Source organism: Calypte anna, chromosome 17 (assembly GCF_003957555.1).
Source record: "Calypte anna isolate BGI_N300 chromosome 17, bCalAnn1_v1.p, whole genome shotgun sequence".
NCBI classification, from domain to species: domain Eukaryota; kingdom Metazoa; phylum Chordata; class Aves; order Apodiformes; family Trochilidae; genus Calypte; species Calypte anna.
In genome coordinates this window covers 4555878-4574945 of record NC_044262.1, presented here as the reverse complement: position 1 = coordinate 4574945, position 19068 = coordinate 4555878, and the positions used below count along the sequence as shown (strand labels likewise).

The window sequence follows — 19068 nt, the reverse complement described above, 5'->3', positions numbered from 1 at the left end:
CTTCAAGCTTGTTAGAACCACCACTGTATGTGTACTTTTGGGAGAGCTCTGCTCACTCATCCTATATTGCACTCATACCATTTAAAATAATAAAGCAGGATATGATCTGAAGTCTAGAGTTCAAACTCATTTTAGGTACTTACAGCATCTCTGCGTGTAGCAACATCATCCATGGCATAATGGTTATTCTGAATCAATTTAGTAGCAAACTCATCTAATGCCTAAAGAGAAAATAGGTTTCCATTTACTTGGTGTAACAGAAATTGTACAAGGTTACTTAAGTAGATTAATTCTTAAGTTTATCACAGTAAAAGTAGCAAAAAGTTGAATGTGTGGTGCGTGATGTGCAAGCACTGGGTTACTCGGCTCTCTGAAGCAGCAGCCAAGCCCCATCCTATCTTCTGCATTATTTTCCATTTTAGAGACAATCCCTCCACACAGAGGTCCATGAATTCTGCAGAGCAAACCCCCACCCTTCTCTGTCATCCTCCAGCAGTGTCAGCCCCACCCAGCCAATGGGTTAACTTGTTTTATTTCTTGCCCATTTAGAGATCACCTAATGTAAATGTCTTACTGTGATTTTCTCCTCCTGGGCACTTAGGGATTTCTCAAAGTCTTCATGCTTCTTTAGAAGAGCCTCCACACTATCCAGAGAATCACCAAGATCTTCATTCAGCAGAAATGCCTAAAGAAGGCAACAAAACACATCAGTGATTTTTATGTTTCCATGCTCAGCTGCTCCAAGTCAACTCAAGCATGTCCAGTGATGCTTCTTACCATGATATTACTGAAAAGTAAAGGATGATATACTGAGATGGTGCTCCCTGTACACCTCTAACAGCCAAGGTTCTGAGTAATTCTGTTTAACTTCTTATTCAAACAGCATTTTAGAAGAGTTAACACACACCAAAAAAGTCACAACTTTATAGTTTCAGCATTAGTTGGAAGTAGTGATTGTAGCAGCTTGGGCAGTCAGATAAATAACTGCACAGCACCCTGCTCACTAATGCACGTTTAGTGACCATCATGCCACCAATTCTTTGAGTCTGAAGAAGACTAGAAAGAAACAAAAAAAATTAACCATATCTGGAGAGTTCAGAGTCATGTACTCACTTCTTGTTTGCTCATCCAGTTGTCAACTTGCTCAGTATCTCTGTAGAAAAGCTGCAGGTCCATGCACTGCTCGTACTGCTGCCTGCGGAGCTCCCATAGTTCTAGCAAGGCAGATCTTTCATCTGAGAGGATGGTCAGCTAATGGATTGTGAAGAGAAAGACAGAATAATTTTATTTAACAGGCTGGTTCATGTCCCTCTCAATGTAAACTCAAGTGATTCTAAAAACGTGGTTAACACTGGACTGAAAACAACATTCTGTGTAACTGATATCATTGTCGTATCAGGAGAGCCTTTTCTCCTCTCTTCTTTTGCAAATTAAATCTACACAGAGATATTTAATGGAATCCTGCTCTTTTTTTGATGCAAAAGCAACTCTTCAGCAAACCATCCTGCTGCCTCAGCCTGCAAAATAACCTTTGGCCCACTCATAATATTTGAAACTGACCACACAGTACTTAAAAAATGACCCCTAAGCTAGAAGGATGATACTTTGTAGCTTATAGTCTTATTAAAAACTTAACTTTTAAATTAATGGACACAAGAGAAAGATACAGAACTATTCTAGGAGCTCTTGCTCTCAACTGACCTTTTCTTTAACTTCATCAGAAGCATAATGCCCAGCAGCAAGCAAGGCCTGGCCAGACTCATCAGCAGATTTGAAGCTATCTTCATGGGCATCAATTTCTCCCTATGAAAGGGGACACAAATAAGCTGTTACCAAAATTTATATTAAGAGTGTCAGAATAAGAAAGCAGCTATTAAAGATAACAGTCAACAATCTGGACAACTTCATGATAAATATTTAACTCTCTTTAAATACATCACACTTAGCACAAAAACTAGAATGAAACATTTTACCTTACAATAAAAATAAGGTAAGTATAAAGTCATAGATTAAAATTAAACTAAACATTGGTTTTAAGCAGCACTCTTTCTGCTTACATACAGCAGAAAACTGTACACAGCAGAGAACTAAACCAGTCATTGGTCTAACTACCAGATCTTGTTACTTTTCATAAAATACAAACATCCTTAAATACACACCTGTATCTCCTATCAAGAAACAAAGTAAAAACATCATGACAGCAATCTAGCACAGTGTTAATTACATGACAGAATGATTCTAGTGATATGACATCCCTGGTTCTGACTGAGAAGCTGTGTTAGAGACACAAATCACTTGTTGAGAGTTGCTGCATGGCTTTGGCTGTACACTGGTTGTACCTTATGTTCCTGATGTCTGTCTAGAAGGGCTTCTGCTCCAGCCACATCATTAGCAAGTTCATCAGCATTTATCAGAGCCTTCATCTCAGTCACCCAGCTGGTGAGGTCTCGGAAGTCCGCAAGGAAGCGCTGCAGCCTTGGGAAAGCAAAAGGAAAAATGGGTGGGAATAATTTGTTTGCACACTTTCTCCATTCTTATCCCCCAAAAGTTATAAAATGCTTCTCAGATAGGAGCAAAACAAGACAATACTGAAGTGCAATCAGAATACTCAATAAGTAATTATGCTCTCAATCAAGAAAATAAGCCTTTTAAAGTTAGGAAAATGCTAGATTCACAATCAATTTCTCATAGACATGTTTTGCTTATACATTATATTGAAAGCAGAAGGAATACACCTAACTACAAGCCTGTATGTCAAAGACAACAGAAATCAGATAGTTTTCAAGCACTGATCCAAGATACCCCCAGGACTGCTGCTGTCACAACCATAACACTGTGTGGGGGGGAACTGACAGAAAGTTTCAACTCTAGATACTTCAGCTGTAAAACAACAAGCCAAGAAATTCTGATTCCTTTCAGCATGCCTTTATAGTTATTGCCTTTGGCATGTGCTTAACACTTATCAGCAGAAGTGATCAGTTTCTGTTTCCTTTGCAAATTTGCTGTTAATTGATTTGAAGAGATTATGACAGGAAAGGCAAAGGAAGGCATCACATCTATAAACAGCTGAGAAACTAAACCAGAAAGGATGTAAACACAGCAGTAGGGTTTCTTTTTAGTATGGCTTCTCAACAGTGACCTAACAAATGATGTTTCATGGCTAACCAGTCTGGTAGAGGAACAAGATTGAACAAAGACAAATCCTACAACAACAAAGCAACTATCACAGAAACAAGTACTTCATTTAATCTAGGACAATACATCAAACAATATACCCTGCTTTATTCTTCACAGAGAATCATAAGGACTTCAAAGTGAACAGATTCATAATATGCCTACTAAAAAAGCCCCAAAATAAGAGTCAGATAATGTACTTCAAAATGTCAACTCAGATGGGAGAAAAAGCAAAGGTCCTAAAGGATCAAGGTATTTATTTTCATAAGCAGTACACATCCAGAGAACAACCAAAAGGCTGTATTTATTTATCATGTATTTATTTTACAAGAAGTTACTGTAAAACATAATTTGGTAAACAAGATTGCTTCTGGAAACACCAGAATCCAAAAAAATTCGAAAACAGCATCCCTTTCTTCTCCTCCCCAGAGCCCTCTGTCACAGGTACGGCAGGAAGGTCATTTGGTGTTACAACATTCCTACCTGTAGGAGTCGTTGAGGCGAGCGTGCCGCTCTGCTGCCAGAGTTCGGATCTGTTCCCAGTTGGCAATCAGCTCCTCCCTTTTCACTTGAATTTGAGACGCGTTTATCGGGTGAGACTGCTGCAAGCGGTCAGCTTCTGCACAAAGGGCCTTCACCTAAACGCAGTCACAAACAGTGAGTAAGATTCCAGCCTTTTACAAGCAGGTTACTGTGTTTGAATTGCAGGGAAGCCCCATCTCGTATGGGTACCTTATCTTCCAGAGCTGCAAGGTCTCTTTCCAGGCCTTCGTGTTTCCGCAGCAATGCCTGCACACTGGCTAAGTCTCTGCCAAAATCATCTGAGGCCATCAGCTGCCCCTTCTCCTTAATCCAGCTGATTGTTTCATCCACATCCCTTCAAAACAAAGCACAAATTGAAAGCAGTCTATCTTGTATGGGAAAAGGAAGAAAACAGGATGCTTTCCTGTACTTACGCCAGACCTACTGGCACACAAACCCTTATATATAAAAAAAATGCAGCCAACTACAATCATCTTTTAAAAAAAAAAACAAAACAACAAAAAGCCCCACAACACTACCATAAAAATTTACTTTTTAAAATCTCAAAACCCGGGAAAAAACTGCTTTTCAGATGGTGTCACCAGATGTGAACAAGGAATTACAGTACCACTAAGCACCATCACCTTGTAGGTTCATTTTCCTCTCTTGACCCTTTCCTTAACTACAACAAATCTCCAATTTTTGTAGCTGAGGATAGAAAGACACTGCTCAAAGACCCACAGAAACACTGGGCTGACATCCATGTGACAACAAAACCCCCACCATTTTTAAGGCTCATCCAGGACAAAACCAGAGGAAAGGGAAGCAGAATTGCCATTAGCAGGAGCAAACAAAACTGCCAATTGCTGAAAAGCTAAATCAGAACCACTGCTCTATAGTAATTCTAGAACAACAAGGTCGTCGTTCAACAAGTCACGAGGAAGAGTAAAGCAAAAACACAACAGTCAACAGTAGTCTTCTCATATGAGTGTATAGAGCTGAATGCATCACTAAACATCCAAATTTCCCCTCTCTTCAGCAGCTCCAGCCAAGCTCATACCTGTTGAAGCGCTGAACTTCAGCTGCCCCAAAGAGTTTTCCTTGTCTCTGCAGGGCAAGGCCCTTCAGGCGCTGCCAGCTCGCATTGACTTCATCCTGTTTGGACTTTATCAGTTCCTCTTCAGGGTGTTGTTCCTAGTGAGCAAAAAGAACCATGCTATTTTCATATATTCTGTGGTGTTACATCCATTGATAAAACTCTGAAACACTGCTGGTTTTCAAGAGAACAATTTACAATGATTGTACTTTCCAGATGTTCACACAATAGGTTTCCTGAAACCTCACTACATAAACATTCAATACTCTTGTAGCAGTTCAAGCTTCCCTGTGTACTAGTAAGACAATGGGAAGAGGGCTGTAAATAGTATCATTTTTTTCCCCTGGAATGCAATGCTTCCTGCCCTGTCTCCATCTTGATCAAGCTCCAGATGAAATATCAGAAGAGAAGATATATTAATCCTGGTTGCCCAAGGGAAATGCATTTAACCCCAAATAGAGCAGTTTCTCTTCACTAATCTCCCTGTTTTCAGGAACATTCTTAGCTAGGCAGTTACTTGAGCTATTTAGCAGAACAAGTGAATCAAACTATGACCATTTAAAGATTAGTATCTCCAAGGATCTATGCACATGTAGAGCAAACCAAAATCTTTGCTAGCAAACCAGGGGGAAAAAGAGGAAGTTCCAGACAAAAGCTTGCTGTGTTGGACCAGACTTGCCAAGAGAGATTTTCAACATACTTGAGTATTTACCTGGATAAGTTTGCCAGCAAACTGGTTCACTTCATTTACTCTTTCTTCATGAGCTGCAAGGTCTGTCTGGAACTCTTCAAACTTCTTTTGCAAAACCTCAACGTGCTCCAAGTCTTGCCCAAGCTCTTCTGAGGTCACTATTGCTTCCTAGCACAATGACAAAATAAAATGTAAATGTCATTATATCCTATGGGAAATCACTGCTAGAAATGGAAGCAAACTGTCCTAATTATTAACAAGTCCAAGACAGATACAATCAGTGTGTTTAAAGTCAGAACTACAAAGTTTCCTGCACTAAACTTCACTTCTTCCCCACTCCAGCATGTGTCCATGATTGCAGAAAACATGCAAGATCACTAAGGGTATTATTTTTTCATTTTAGTTGCTCTTGAAAAATTAACAAGTTATTGAATGTAAGCATTTCTTCTATCACAACTTTTCCATTCTGTGCATGACAATCACTACTACCATAACCTAAATTACTGAAACACACAGAAAAACCAAACTTTAAAAAATACAAAATAATTGCCCATGCTGTTTTGGAGTACACACAGTCACTAGAATTATTTTACATTTTTAGATTCTTTATGGGCATCTGCTGTATGCTTCTGATGCATGATTTCTTCATGAAAAGTGCAGTCATATTTCAGTAACAGTTATGCAGGGTTTACAGTTGGAAGCCACAGTGAAACAGACTAACAAACCATCATTAAGAAAACCTCCATGATAATTTTGTGGCTTTTTCTCTTGATAGTGTGGTTTGTGGTCTGTTTCCTCAGAGTTCAAAGAATCAAAAGTCAATAGTTCTCCTCCAGCTAATGTCCTACAATATATAACTAAAGAATTCCAATCATTAAGTAATTATGTAGAAACTGCTTGCTGGTTAGGCTGGCTGCTTTCTAGAACAGATAATTTAGAAAATTTATAAAACACAATTGCTTTTACATATTGTAGAGAAATCCAGGAGAAATCCAAAGGTCTCCTCAAAGGAAATAAAGAATTGACTATGTTTAAGGATGCTCTCCAGCATGCAGGCCTCCCCCTAGTCTAGTATTTTTTTTAAGTGGCAGCAAAGGAAGGTATAGTAATTTGCACACCTGCTGCTTAGGGAATACCAATAAACTAAAATGTATGGGTGCCTTTAAAAGCTCTCTGTGATTACCTGAACTCTACCAGTGATAACAGAAAATTTCCACACAGACACATCAAATTTCCCACCAAGAACACAGGAAAGGCAGGAAATTATTGTACCTTGTCGTTGATCCAGTCCAAGACATCTTCACACTCTCTTAAGTACTGCACCAACTTCTGTGCTTGCAACAATTTGACTCCCTTCTCCCTCATCTTTTCCATCAGTAATTCCCATAGTCTGTGCAGCTCCTGCAGCCGAGTCTAGAACAATAGGATACTCTTATCAGAATCCTGTATCAGAGAGGATTAGGTTTATTCCCTTCCTGACCTTAAGAGATTTTATTAAACAAAGGGTGGACAAACCTCAAAATAATTTCATCTCCAGTCATTAGTTTTCAAATTATGGCAAGTGGTATAACAGCACATAATTATAAATCACTAAACTGAGTATTTAAACATTTGTTCATAACTGATGAAGCTATCAAACAATTACATAAACTAAACCATGAAGTAACATTTCGAGGTAAACATTTTTGGGTAAAATTTGATTAAAATTCTATCCTAATTTGAAGTTAGATGAAAAATTTGCTGCTGTTCAAATGTTTAGTCTTTTACACAGTAGACAACTGAGTTGTCAATCTCACCTGCATTTTGGGCTTTCTTTTAATTTATGACAGCAGGTTTTTTTCCACTCAAACTTGTGCCACTTTGCAGTAGCTTAACCATCTCTCTTAGCACTGATCAGTTCCTATATTTAGCTATATATTGTCCAGTAACCTAATATTGCAGGAGTAATTACTATTTTTAATATTAAGTCTCTCTCTAGATGTATTCCATCTTTCCAAAGTGTTGGGAACAACCATAAATTTTGGAGACAAAAGAAAAAACACACTCCCACACAGGCACACAACTTGCAAAACAGGAAAGAATCTGCTCCACCCATCTATAGTGCTTTGCTCATCCAATCTGAAACTTGAAAGCCAGACCAAAGAGGCTTTTGAACACCCAGCATGGGCGGGTGCCCATTTAATCTGTTTAGAAAGTTCAGGCAGGTTTCAGGCAAGGAAAGAGCTCAGCCAACTCTCCTTTCCTAGCACTGCCCAAAAGGGTGATGCAAACTGTCAACCAAGGAAGAAAGAAGACATTGCAAAAAAGAAGAAGTTGCACTGCACAGCCAGAAGTTTCACCTACTCGTATGTGGGAGCCAACTTGGGTGGCAGTTACTATTGGGCGCTGTGCAGTCCGGTAGGGCGTGAAAGACTGAACCATTAACAGGCAAAATTGTTACTCCAGACACAACACAAGTAGCAACTTACACTGAGCAGCTAAGACACAGGATTACCTAAGGTCACCCAACTGCAAAGCATTTTTTTCTTTTCATATTTGTGGTAAATATTATACAAGCACAATGAGATTTCTAAAATAACAATTAATTTAGGGTTTTTTATTACATAATTAATTTATAATATAAAAATATAAAATATTTTTTAAAAATTAAATATCTACTTAGTCACTATATTATTTACAATTAAATGTTAACACTGAATGTATTTGTTAAGTTGTGATGATCACTACAAAAATATTCACAAGTCTTCTCCTTTTGAAAAGTTTTAACCTGCATCTGAATTTTATACAAAAAAAGTGCTTTAAGCAACAATAAAGGTGACTTTTTTGCAAAGACAAATGCATCCATGACCAACATTGAAATGACTCAGGCTCAGAAACAGCAGCTTTAACAAAATGAGTCCTAGAGAGGCTGGTATGCAGAACACAGTGTTTACTGGTGATGCACGAGCATATTTGTGTGTGCACACATGTGCAGGAGTAAGAGAGAAAACACATTCACATAAGCAGATAAAAATGAGACTGCACTGGAGGAGTATAAGATAACTCTCAACTCTCAAGTCATTACTTAAAATGTACAGTCTGCTCAGACTTTTAAAAACACTGATAATGAGTCACATACTGTCAATGTAAACCTATCTACCACAGAATTTAAAAATAAACTTATTGCATTAGAGGGGTTGGGAGATATAGAGAGAAAGAAAGTGTTTTAGAAAGTTATAGAGTTATCTGTGCAATCAGCACAAAGTGTTTAAGGAAAAGCTTATGAGGAAAAAAAAAAAAGGTTTAAAACTCACTCTTATAGTTTCAGATGCAAAATGGCCTTCATTAATCATCTGGTTTCCAGTTTCATCCAGTTTAACAATAGCCCCTGAATTGGCCTGCACCTCAGCTTCAAAGGCTTGGTGCTTCTGCAGCTTCCCCTGCAAGCAGAACATCAAAGAATGTGACTGAGATTTGGTGCACAGCCCTCCTCATTTCTCATCATCAAGATTTTTACTGAACATGCATAAAACACACTACTGACAAACAAACAGTGAAAGAGTACTGTTGAAATCACAGCTGTGCCACACGTTTCACAAGAAGATTAAAACATTGCAATTTTACTTATTTCATGACTGTGTTTGCTCTTGTACACCAGAGTGTTCAAATATCTGAGGACCCATCAGCTAGTTACACACACACCCCCCCCAAATTATTTTCTACAAGTATCTTTTTAATCAAAATTATGAGTTAATTCACATTTATTTTAAAAACGTCCAACCAATTCTATGATTAAACAAAACTGGGTTTGTTCTACATTGCACCAAGTAGCATTTTCTATGGTGATTTAGCATCGAATCCATTATTAGAAATATCCCAATTATATCAGCAAGAAAATCAGGCTTTTGAAGAACACTTCCCAAGGCTGTGGGGATTTGTATGCATCTTTCTTCACCACCCTCAGATCAAGTTACACTTACGTGTTTGCTCTGTCTATCCCAGTTGTCCCGGAACGCCCTAATATTAACAGTGCAGGAAACACAAAATGGCAGTAGGACTTGCCTGTAAATTGCTTGGGTCTTTGTAATTTTCATCAGATGCTATCTGCAGTTTCTCTTGGATCCATTTTTCAAGCTCGTCTGCATCACGCTGGAAAAACTGGAATCGATAGGAATCTTCAAGTTTTTGGCGCCTTAGAGAAGAGAGCTCCTTGAACCTGTGGTAACGGTCCAGCACTTGCTGACGCCTCTCTTGGATATCTTCTGCTGTTTCCAACACTTTTACACCGCTCGGATCCATTTTCTGAAAGCCAAAAAACCAAAAACATTTTGTTTGTATTATAAAATAATGGTAGGGTAGGAAGGGATCCATGAAAGGAAAGCCTGGGCATGTGGTTTGCTTACAGTCTTTCTCCATGCGTGCAGGTATGTACATAAAATATTAGACATATAAAATAGATAAAAGCACACTTGTAGCAGAATATAGTGAGAAAAGAATATTTAAAAAGACATTTAACATCTTGTTTTTGAAAAATGTGGCTGCAGTCACATAAAGGCCATGTGATCTCAAACTGTAGCATGCAAGTGTCTAATGCAGGTGCTAAATAAGTGTTTCTGTGCAAATAAATATGTGGATATACAGACATGTCTCCTGTACAACATACAAAATGTAGAAACATTTTATTTAAAATATAAGAAATATTATTGTTCTTTAAAGAACAGCTAACTGGTCCACATAAATACGTATAGTTATCTATATATTATGCATACATACACACACATACATCTGAGTGTGTGACACAGCTCTCCCCTGTTCTCTTAGACAACTGAAAAGTTACAAACTCACCCTGCTGCTCCCTACAAACCCTTTCAAAAGCCAACAGAGGCTCAAAGTGCTTCACAGATCTGACCTTAGACAAATCAGTCAAGGAACATTTTGTATACCTAGCAGCCTTCTCTGTCCACTTCAGCTGAAAACCTTTGTATATTGCTTTGGTCTCTGTTCCCAGACGACTTTCAACAAGACAAGAGGGCAGGGTCTCAAGTTGTGCCAGGGGAGGTTTAGGTTGGAGATGAGAAAGAATTTCTTTATGGAGAGGGTGATCAGGCATTGGAATGGGCTGCCCAGGGAAGTAGTGGATTCTCCGTGTCTGGAGCTATTTCCAAAGAGCCTGGATGTGGCACTGAGTGCCATGGGCTGGGAACTGCAGCAGTAGTGGATCAAGGGTTGGACTTGATGATCTCTGAGGTCCCTTCCAACCCAGCCAATTCTAGGATTCTATGATATACCAAAAACTGTTATTGTCACCAAGACAGAAAAGAGCTGACCACTGTTATATCTCCTTTCCATTACAATTGGATAAACTTTGTTTTTTTTAAAGTCTAGGAACTGAAAATTAATTTGATTTTTGAGAAGAGATCTGTGCCTTAGAAGAGAACTGTAACACAGATTTAGAAGGCACTATCATTATTGTCATTGGAGTTTGGATTTTTTTTCTGGTAACACACTGCATATTAAGAAGCTGTTGCAACAAAGGCTCTTGCTTGAAAAATATGCAATTAATGTCTTGATGCACAATTGTTTACATGTATAGATCTCCTAATGCTATTACTGTAAATTCTGTAAGCATCAAGCTAAATGTACTTCCCATCAATCCTATTGGAAATAGGGAAGAAACCCAGTCTACAACTGCACACTAAAAGACATGGGCAATCACTTAAAATACATCATTAAATATTAAATTATCAGTCATGAGTCACATGCTTTCATTAGACATGTATCTTGCATAATTGCATGACAAACTCTACAGGTTGGAGAGAGATCTATACAGCCATGTTTTCTGTTTGGTTTCCAAGCACTTTTAAAGGGACCATCTGATAGAAAGGAACATATGGGGGTGAATTCACACATTCCTGAGCTCTCTTCCAACAGTCCCACCCTGCGGGAGGACAGCAATTCCAGCAGCAGTTGTTACTCCCGTGAACTCTGAGCCCCAACTGCATTGCGGCAGCTGAAGGAAGGAAAGAAAATTCAGCTTTGCTTTCTCTTCCAGGCCTGGGCATTTCCCTCATTATTGTCAAGAGAGGACAAGGGAAAAAAAAGCAAACTAAACAACCAGTCTTTCCAGGTCTTATCTGGCAGTGGTACCAAAGGTTCCACTTGATTAGTGTATCTGAGTATTAAAAGATCAAAAGTCTGCACGTAACTTAGCTCAGCTACAGATGTTTCCCTGAGAAAGCAGCTGGCTTTTCCCCAGCACTGTTTCAAACAGCTTTTTTTCCTCCAGCAGAGAAAGTTATTGCTAAAATCTTCCTTTCCTGTGCTGACACACTGTATTTGAATCCTGACAACACTTCTTTTAAACTGAATTGTGTTAGGGAACAACAAAGTAGCAGTGAGTCTAAATGCACAGCACTATTGGAGCCTGTTCCTCCTCTTGTTCTGGTTATGAGCATTGCTGAGAGATAATCAAATCTTAGTTAGACTTTGAAACCCTGTACAGTCTTTTGTTGTCAACTTGTATTTCAGTATTGGATATAACCCCCATGACCAAGCAATTTTAAATCACCTGGAATTATTTAAAAATTTACATTGTTAAAATTATTAAATTATTAATTCTTTTAAGTATTAACCTTTTGAAAAAACAAACAAATAGGACCTGTAATTTAGCCTAGTAGCTTGTTTGCCTCTCTCCACACAAGTCATGCAATCTGGCTCATCTTTTTGCTGGAATTTGTTAAAAGAAAGGCTCCTTTTATAACTACAGTAAGTCCAGCTAGTCAATTGTAAAAGAAGTGCTTTGGTCTAGCAATAATAGACTGTTCTTTCCTGCAGCAGATCAGCTGACGTCAGCAAGTCTGTGCTCTGCCAGAGCACGCTCAGCAGTCACTAGGGAGCTCTGAACTCAAAAGTCACCGATGCTGCAGGGTGATGCAGTCAACCTCCGGTGTTTGCATGCTCCAACTGCAGCATCCCCCACGAATACAAAGCAGCTCTCCAAGATGTTGCTAAACCTTCCTGGTTCAGCTGCAGCCTTCAAAGTGCGCTCCATGCAAGAGAACCTTCGACAAGAAGTTATGCTTTATGTTTTTAACGAAAAAAAGAAGAAGAAAAAAAAAACGGAAAAAAAAAAAAAAAGAAAAAATTAAAAAAAAAAAGCTGACATTGGGACGTAGACGAATGCCCAGATAAACAGCCCCGTCCCTGGTGCTGTTTAGAGACAACGTTCCCTACGTAGCTGCTGCCGCCTGCACCGACCCTGATAAGGTCTGGCAGGGAGAACCTGGGGCAGAGGGAACCTTCCAGGAGGTGCTGGCAGGAGGAACAGCCCTGGCCAGCTGCTGTCCAAAGCTTGGGACAGCCCAAATGTGCCCAAACCAGCAGATCCCAACTGTTCTGAAGGAATTTCACTATAAGACTAAATTCCAGTAACCACTCAACAGCTTATGTCTAACTAAAAAAAAAAACAAAAAACAAAAAAAAAAAACCCCAAAACAAATGGGTCTTTGCACTGTATCATTGTAGTGGCATTCAATAATTAAAAACAAAAAAGCCAACAAAAAAAGTAGCCCATTTAGGACAAAACTACCCCAAAATAGACTTATGACTTCCATCCTTCAACCTGAAATAATTATCCTTCCCCATCCCCATGCAAATTTTACAAAAGGATAGACTAAAATTTGCTTGGGAATATACAACTGCAGGTATTTATAGACACTGCAGTGCCACAACTCTGATGTCAGCAACATCACTGAAGTTTGGGAAATAGCAGCAGGGAGGTGGGTTAAACAGGAATTACAGTGGTGCCACCAGGGCAGACACCCATCAGAGCTGTCAGCATTTTTCTTACCAAAACACACTTTCAGGGATTTAAAAACTCCAGTGTAAAATACATTCAGTGCTATGCAGATTTTAGTGTATTTTAGAAACAGTTACACAAAGCTGAATTACACTCCTTTGCCTGAAAAAGCAACCAGATGTCAGTATATAAAGATCACTATCTTAAGATGTAGTTAAAAAATTAATTTCTCTTCAGACATAGTAAAATAAGTACTTTCTCTTTAAACAATTCCTGATGTGTGTTACCTTCCAGCCCAAGCTATTCTATGAATCCATGATACATTTAGTACATGGGACACTAGCAGTAGCCTGGAATAGTTGTTCTTTCCCTGTCAAAACACTCCCTGTTGCTCAGGTACAGACACATTAGCAGCTTGAGGCTTTTGTTTTGTTTTTTTTAATCAATAATTGTAAGTCTTGTCAAAAGAACATTTAGCTGATGTTGGCTACGCCCTCCTACCTCCCTCTTGGGGGACAGGAATGTATTGCTGATCTTTCTAAGCAAAAAAAAATCTGAATTCTAATCTAGGATGTGAGAATAACCTTCAAAAGGAAAGGACAAAGGGAAAAAAAGAAACGTATGCTTTTCCGACTTTCATTTCTCCCATTTATAACTTCCTCAAAATGCTAGGGAAGAAATAAGCCACTAAATAAGTCTCTAACAGAAAAACATCACAGCTGCTTAATTTAGTGCTAAGTTAGTATGTACTAGTACTGCAGATAAATAAAAGAGAATCCCTCTGAAAAGTATGCACAGCTCTGGCTCCTGCTCCTGTGAAGGGAACTGTAAGAGCATATTGTGTTACAGAGAGTAACTGAAAGATGGCATATCACATAGCCTATGCTAGAGATGTAAAACACTATTGAGTCAAAATTTATGCCCAGTCTTTTGGTCTGTTTTGAACTTAAATCCACCAAAAGAGAGAAAATTTAAGGGTGGACTATGTGCAGCAGAAACCTGTGTCCCAATATTCCTGGTTTCAGTTAAGGAAGGTTATCTGCAGCCTCAAACCTCTATGAATTCCAAACCAGAAAATCAAGTCAAGTGCTGCAGATGTGTTAGAGCCACTTCTTAATGCCAGAGACTCATACAGATTAACTGCAGCACAGGTAAAAATCAGGCAAGCTCCAAAATTTAAGTACGTATTACAGGGGCAAAAGACACTATAGCATTAAAAGGGAAAAAGAAAGGTAAATTATGTTTGAACTAAAGCAGGCTGCAAAGCTAGTGATTTAGGCTGATTAGAGGGTTTGTGCACAGCCTTAACTGTTCACTTTTCAAGTACAGAAGATACAATTAAAGAACTGCTAATTTCTAGGCATTTAGTTTTAAATGTTTAATTCCACTGTTCAAATAAGAGCAGTTGAACTGCCTATGTGAATATGATGCTTTTAAGTATAAAGGGTTATTTTTTCCCTTTCCCTTTCAGTTGTTTTTAATATCACCACAGACCTTTCATAAAACTATGCAGGGCTGGCAAGGACTGCGCTCTGCTGAGACTCCTGAGAAAGCAAATTACCTTGACTGCATTGCAGAAATGCAGAGTTTCCAAGTAATGTGATATTAGGTAATTAACCTTAGCTTTTTCCATCCCCAATTGTAATCTTTTAATTGTAATTTTAATTGCAGTACACACATTTAACATTACTACAATTTCCAAATAAAATCTGGTTCCTTGTGTTACTCAGCTGAAGTTTGGTCTAAAACATTCTATTTACTTTACCACCACTGAGTGCAAAATGACATGGATATATAAACAGTTACACTACAATACAAGGATTTTAAATTCATGCAAGTGGATGGAACAGGAATCAAAGCCCAGTTCAAAAGCATAACTTTCTACAGTGTAAACTATTATCATGGTTGCCTTTCAGATGCTGTAAGTAAAAAGATACTGCTCATGTATTTAAAAAAAAAAAAATCTCTCAGAAAACTTATCTACATCAAAACCCCAACACACTGAACTGCAACAATTATAAAATGTCCACACATCATGCATCACAGACAGAAACTAGGAAATTCAAAGTATTAAGGAAAGGCAGATCAGACTTGACATTGAAGTACAAATAAAGCACCTGCTATATAAAACAAACTCTCAAACAAATGTTTTTTTGTGTCAAACAGGTAAATGCAATAAAGGCAGGCAAGTATGGCGATGACATTTCATGCATTATGTAAAAATACCTGGACTTTGACTTTACGAAACGATGACAACATGATGGAGGAATGTAGAGTCTAAAAGGGAGGGGGAAATCAAGATAACGTTCAACTAATGACTAGAACAAGGATATTACTTGATTTTTTTTTTCTAAATACATATTCTGTCACAGTACACACTTCATACTTCCCTTTTGCTTCCTGGACACATAAAATTTGGCACTATTGTTACACAAGCTATTGCAAGCAAGAGACCTCTCCATGCAAAAAAAAAGGTTACAAATATTAACAGGAAAACTTAATTAATTTGGTATATATTAACCTTTCCAATTAGTTTAATAAAAACCAAACAAACTACCATAATCTGAAGGTCAACACAGAAAGTAAAGGAAATTATCTGGGCTTGGCATATGACACTTCTTGCTACAGCATAATCAAGCGGAGTGGCTTAATTTAAAGACAAACTCAGTACAAAGATTCTGAATGTAAGTATCTACAAGGATTTTTACTTCCAATTACCACAGTAAAAATCCCAGACTAGTAGCAGCTGCAACAGAAGGTATTTTTTGAGAAGGCCAATTATGCAGCTGTTAAGCGTCCCTAACCCACTGAATTTTCACCCAGAAATTTCCTTGCCTCCCCTAACCTCACACTTTCCCCATCAGCAATCCCTGGAGCAGCTGATGGAGAACTGCAGCTGTGTGTCTTTGTTCCTGATGGAGCCAGTGCATATCTCTCCTGTATTTGCAGGGCTCGGTGTTTGAGCTGCAGCAGGGAGAAGGCAGCTCGGCACTCCATGAGATCCGCGGTCAGCCAGGGGAGCAGAGCGCTTGGCAGGCTCCATCAGCAGCATCTGCAGTCTGCTCCACCCCGTTTTGCTGCTGCCTACACTCCAGGGACAAATGGAAAAAACAAACTCCCACACTATACTAACACACAGCAGAGAAAAGGAAGGAATTCATTTTATTTCCTCCAGCACAGGGGAAGCGATTCGCTGGTCCCCAAAAGCAATGTATTTCTGGATAAAACAATTACAGCCTCATAGATACACTAAGTAGACAAAAATCAGGCAGCAAAGACACTAAGCTATTTGCATTAGGTTACTAAGGTTAGCTATAAATGTAATAATAAAGAAACAGCAATTTCACACCAAGAGTATGATCCTGCTTCAAGCAATTTAAGGCTTTTCCTACCTGCCACACAGGAATAAAATATATAAAAAAAGCTTAAAAGACAGTTTTTGACATCTGACATTTTTGTCACTTGCTACCTCTTTTTTTGTTATTAAGCCCAATCACAAATGTTTGCTAGCTTCATTAACTCTGGATCTGATCCAAGCCTAACATCAAAATCTCAGTTTAAAATAAAATTGTTGTTTCAATCTGAACAATACTGATTTTTTTTCCCTCACCAAGAATGGAAACAAATTACTTCTAGTGAACAATGTAACCTGCTATCTTGGTTCAAGCATTTTCCAGTTTAACAATTCCATTGCTACAGTTACGGTGCCTGCACCCAATGCAGCAGAAAGCACCCCATTTTCCATCTTTTCTTATTTTCTCTGCACAATTTATACATAAGGACAAACAAATATTTAAGGTAAGAACTCACTGCTAGTTGCATTTAAATGCATAAAAATCACACAATGTGATTTATATTTGTTTTGAACAAGTCTGAATCCCTGACCAAGGCCTTTCAGTGAATAGCCATTGGAATCTTCTGGCACATCACTGAAAGCAAAATGCCAAAATAAAATGCTTTTGCTTTTTTTTTTTTGTTTCCAGAAAGATACAGAACCATTTCAGGCTGAGTTGTTCTTCCCCTCTCCTAATGTGTTCATTCGCCATCTCGAGACAAATGTTCTTCAGAACCTATTTAAATATGTATGAAAAACTGCTCAATAGTCACGTACATTTTAGACTGGAACACATAGCTGGTTAATGACAAAATAGCTACCAAAAATCCTAAACAATCAACATGAACCTGCTGAAAAAGTGTAATTATAATAACGATTTTTTGAAAATATCAGAACAAATGATTATGCTATTGATATATCTTTATGATCTAGCAATATATTCATATCACTGTAACCACATAAGGTGTATGTGGGCAATGGATTGAGCACAACTTGCCTCTCATTACTTCGATTTTTTTTTTCTTCAGAAAAAGTTAATCAGGGGAGGAACAAACCCCCGACTCTTTTATGAGGGAAACCATAGTGCTTGACCTATATACCAGAATGACACATATTACGATAGGCACACAGGTTGGGATAATTTCTTTTACATGTCTTCCTGCTTGGCTGGACAACTCCGTTGTGCAATTAATGTCTGTGTCCGGCATTTCACGGAGATAACTATCTCCTTCAAGACAGGCTTCTCAAGCCATCACTGAACACCCAGCCCCTCGATCGCTCCCCTCGTCTTCTCTCCTCTCACACAGACTTTGCTGCATCTCCTGACCTTGGATAGGGCTGTGCTGGTGGAGCTGAGGGAAGCCATTGCTGTGCGGTGAATCCCCTCTCCGGGTTACCGCACACCGCCGGGTTGTGTCTCCCACCTCCCGGGATTTCTCCTCAGGGAGGGCCGGCAGGGTTTTACCACAAACCTTACCGGACAGAGACTAAGGAAAAGGCGTACAAGGCGGGGGGCTTCTCGCTGTCACTGTTCTTTATCCCCCTGCCTGTTTATCCCCTCCCCAGGGCTCTGAATGAAATTCCTGCCGCGGGTCGAGGCTGCTCAGGGCGGATCCCGCCGCTCCCTGCCCGCCTGCCCTTTATCCTCGCCGCGACCGGGGTTGCTCCCTCACCCTTCCCTCCCCTCCCCCGATGGCCCAGCAGAGACCCCCGGGTACCGCCGCGGCCCAGCCCTGGGGTTAAAAAAAAACAACCAACCAAAAAAAAAACCCAAAAAAACCCCACCACCATGGCAACAGCGGCCGCCGCCGGGAAGGGCGAGAGCGAGGGGCAGCTGAGGCGCCCCGGGGAGGCAGCGCTGGCCTCAGAGCGGCGGCCTCAGCCTCCCCCGCGGCTGAGGGGAGCGCGCACCCCTACACCTGTCTCCGCAGCAGCGGAAAGCAGAAGGGGGGGTTCTGTGAGGTGGGGAATCTCTCTCTCTACCCGCGAGGGGTGGGGGAGTGGGGTGAAGGCGGGATACGGCGTCCCCCCGCCCGCCGCCTCACCGGGTCGGTGCGCAGGTCTCCGCCGCCAGCTCCGCGCCCTCCGCCACGGACGCCTCACGCTGCCTGCGCCCGCCCTTTTATAGGGCGGCCCGGAGGTGACGTAAGCGCCGCAGAACGGTCTCCGGGCCAGCGGAAAGAGCCGAAGGGCTTCGGAAAGACTCGGGAGGAACGGAAGGGCCCCACCCACCCGAGCCTAGCAGGCGAAAGGCAGCGGCAGCGCATGCGCAAAGAACCGGAGTAAGCCGAGGAGCTCCGGAAGATACCGAGCGGTGCCGGAAAAAGCCGAGAGGCGCGGCGCTTGCTGCCCCTCAGGCGTGGCGGGGCTCGGGGCTGTGGCCATGGCCTCACCGCCCTGCACCGGGCAGCCTCCAACACGAAAAAAAACAAAACAAAAATCACGTTGGAATCAGTTAAAATGCCCGTGCAGCA

General features: G+C 40.1%; 1 protein-coding gene across 14 annotated transcripts in view; it reads right to left on the bottom strand.

Annotated features, from left to right (window-relative positions):
* The window catches only part of SPTAN1 (spectrin alpha, non-erythrocytic 1), a 47666-nt gene extending 28805 nt beyond the window's left edge, over nucleotides 1-18861 (bottom strand). For 6 of the 14 annotated variants that reach the window (XM_030461004.1, XM_030461010.1, XM_030461011.1 and 3 more), the window contains exons 1-13: nucleotides 15487-15537; nucleotides 9525-9764; nucleotides 8777-8902; nucleotides 6756-6896; nucleotides 5505-5651; nucleotides 4757-4890; nucleotides 3907-4051; nucleotides 3658-3812; nucleotides 2340-2475; nucleotides 1702-1803; nucleotides 1114-1251; nucleotides 575-685; nucleotides 144-221 (exon numbers count right to left, since the gene is read on the bottom strand). In XM_030461004.1, coding sequence (XP_030316864.1) covers nucleotides 144-221; nucleotides 575-685; nucleotides 1114-1251; nucleotides 1702-1803; nucleotides 2340-2475; nucleotides 3658-3812; nucleotides 3907-4051; nucleotides 4757-4890; nucleotides 5505-5651; nucleotides 6756-6896; nucleotides 8777-8902; nucleotides 9525-9764; nucleotides 15487-15519 — 1686 coding nt within the window. In that variant the 5' untranslated portion in view covers nucleotides 15520-15537. Of the gene's footprint in view, nucleotides 1-143; nucleotides 222-574; nucleotides 686-1113; nucleotides 1252-1701; nucleotides 1804-2339; nucleotides 2476-3657; nucleotides 3813-3906; nucleotides 4052-4756; nucleotides 4891-5504; nucleotides 5652-6755; nucleotides 6897-7826; nucleotides 7896-8776; nucleotides 8903-9524; nucleotides 9765-15486; nucleotides 15538-18639 lie in introns of those variants that run through there. The other 8 variants (XM_030461003.1, XM_030461001.1, XM_030461002.1 and 5 more) reach the window with 5 other exon arrangements.
* Between the last annotated feature and the right edge of the window lie 207 nt (nucleotides 18862-19068).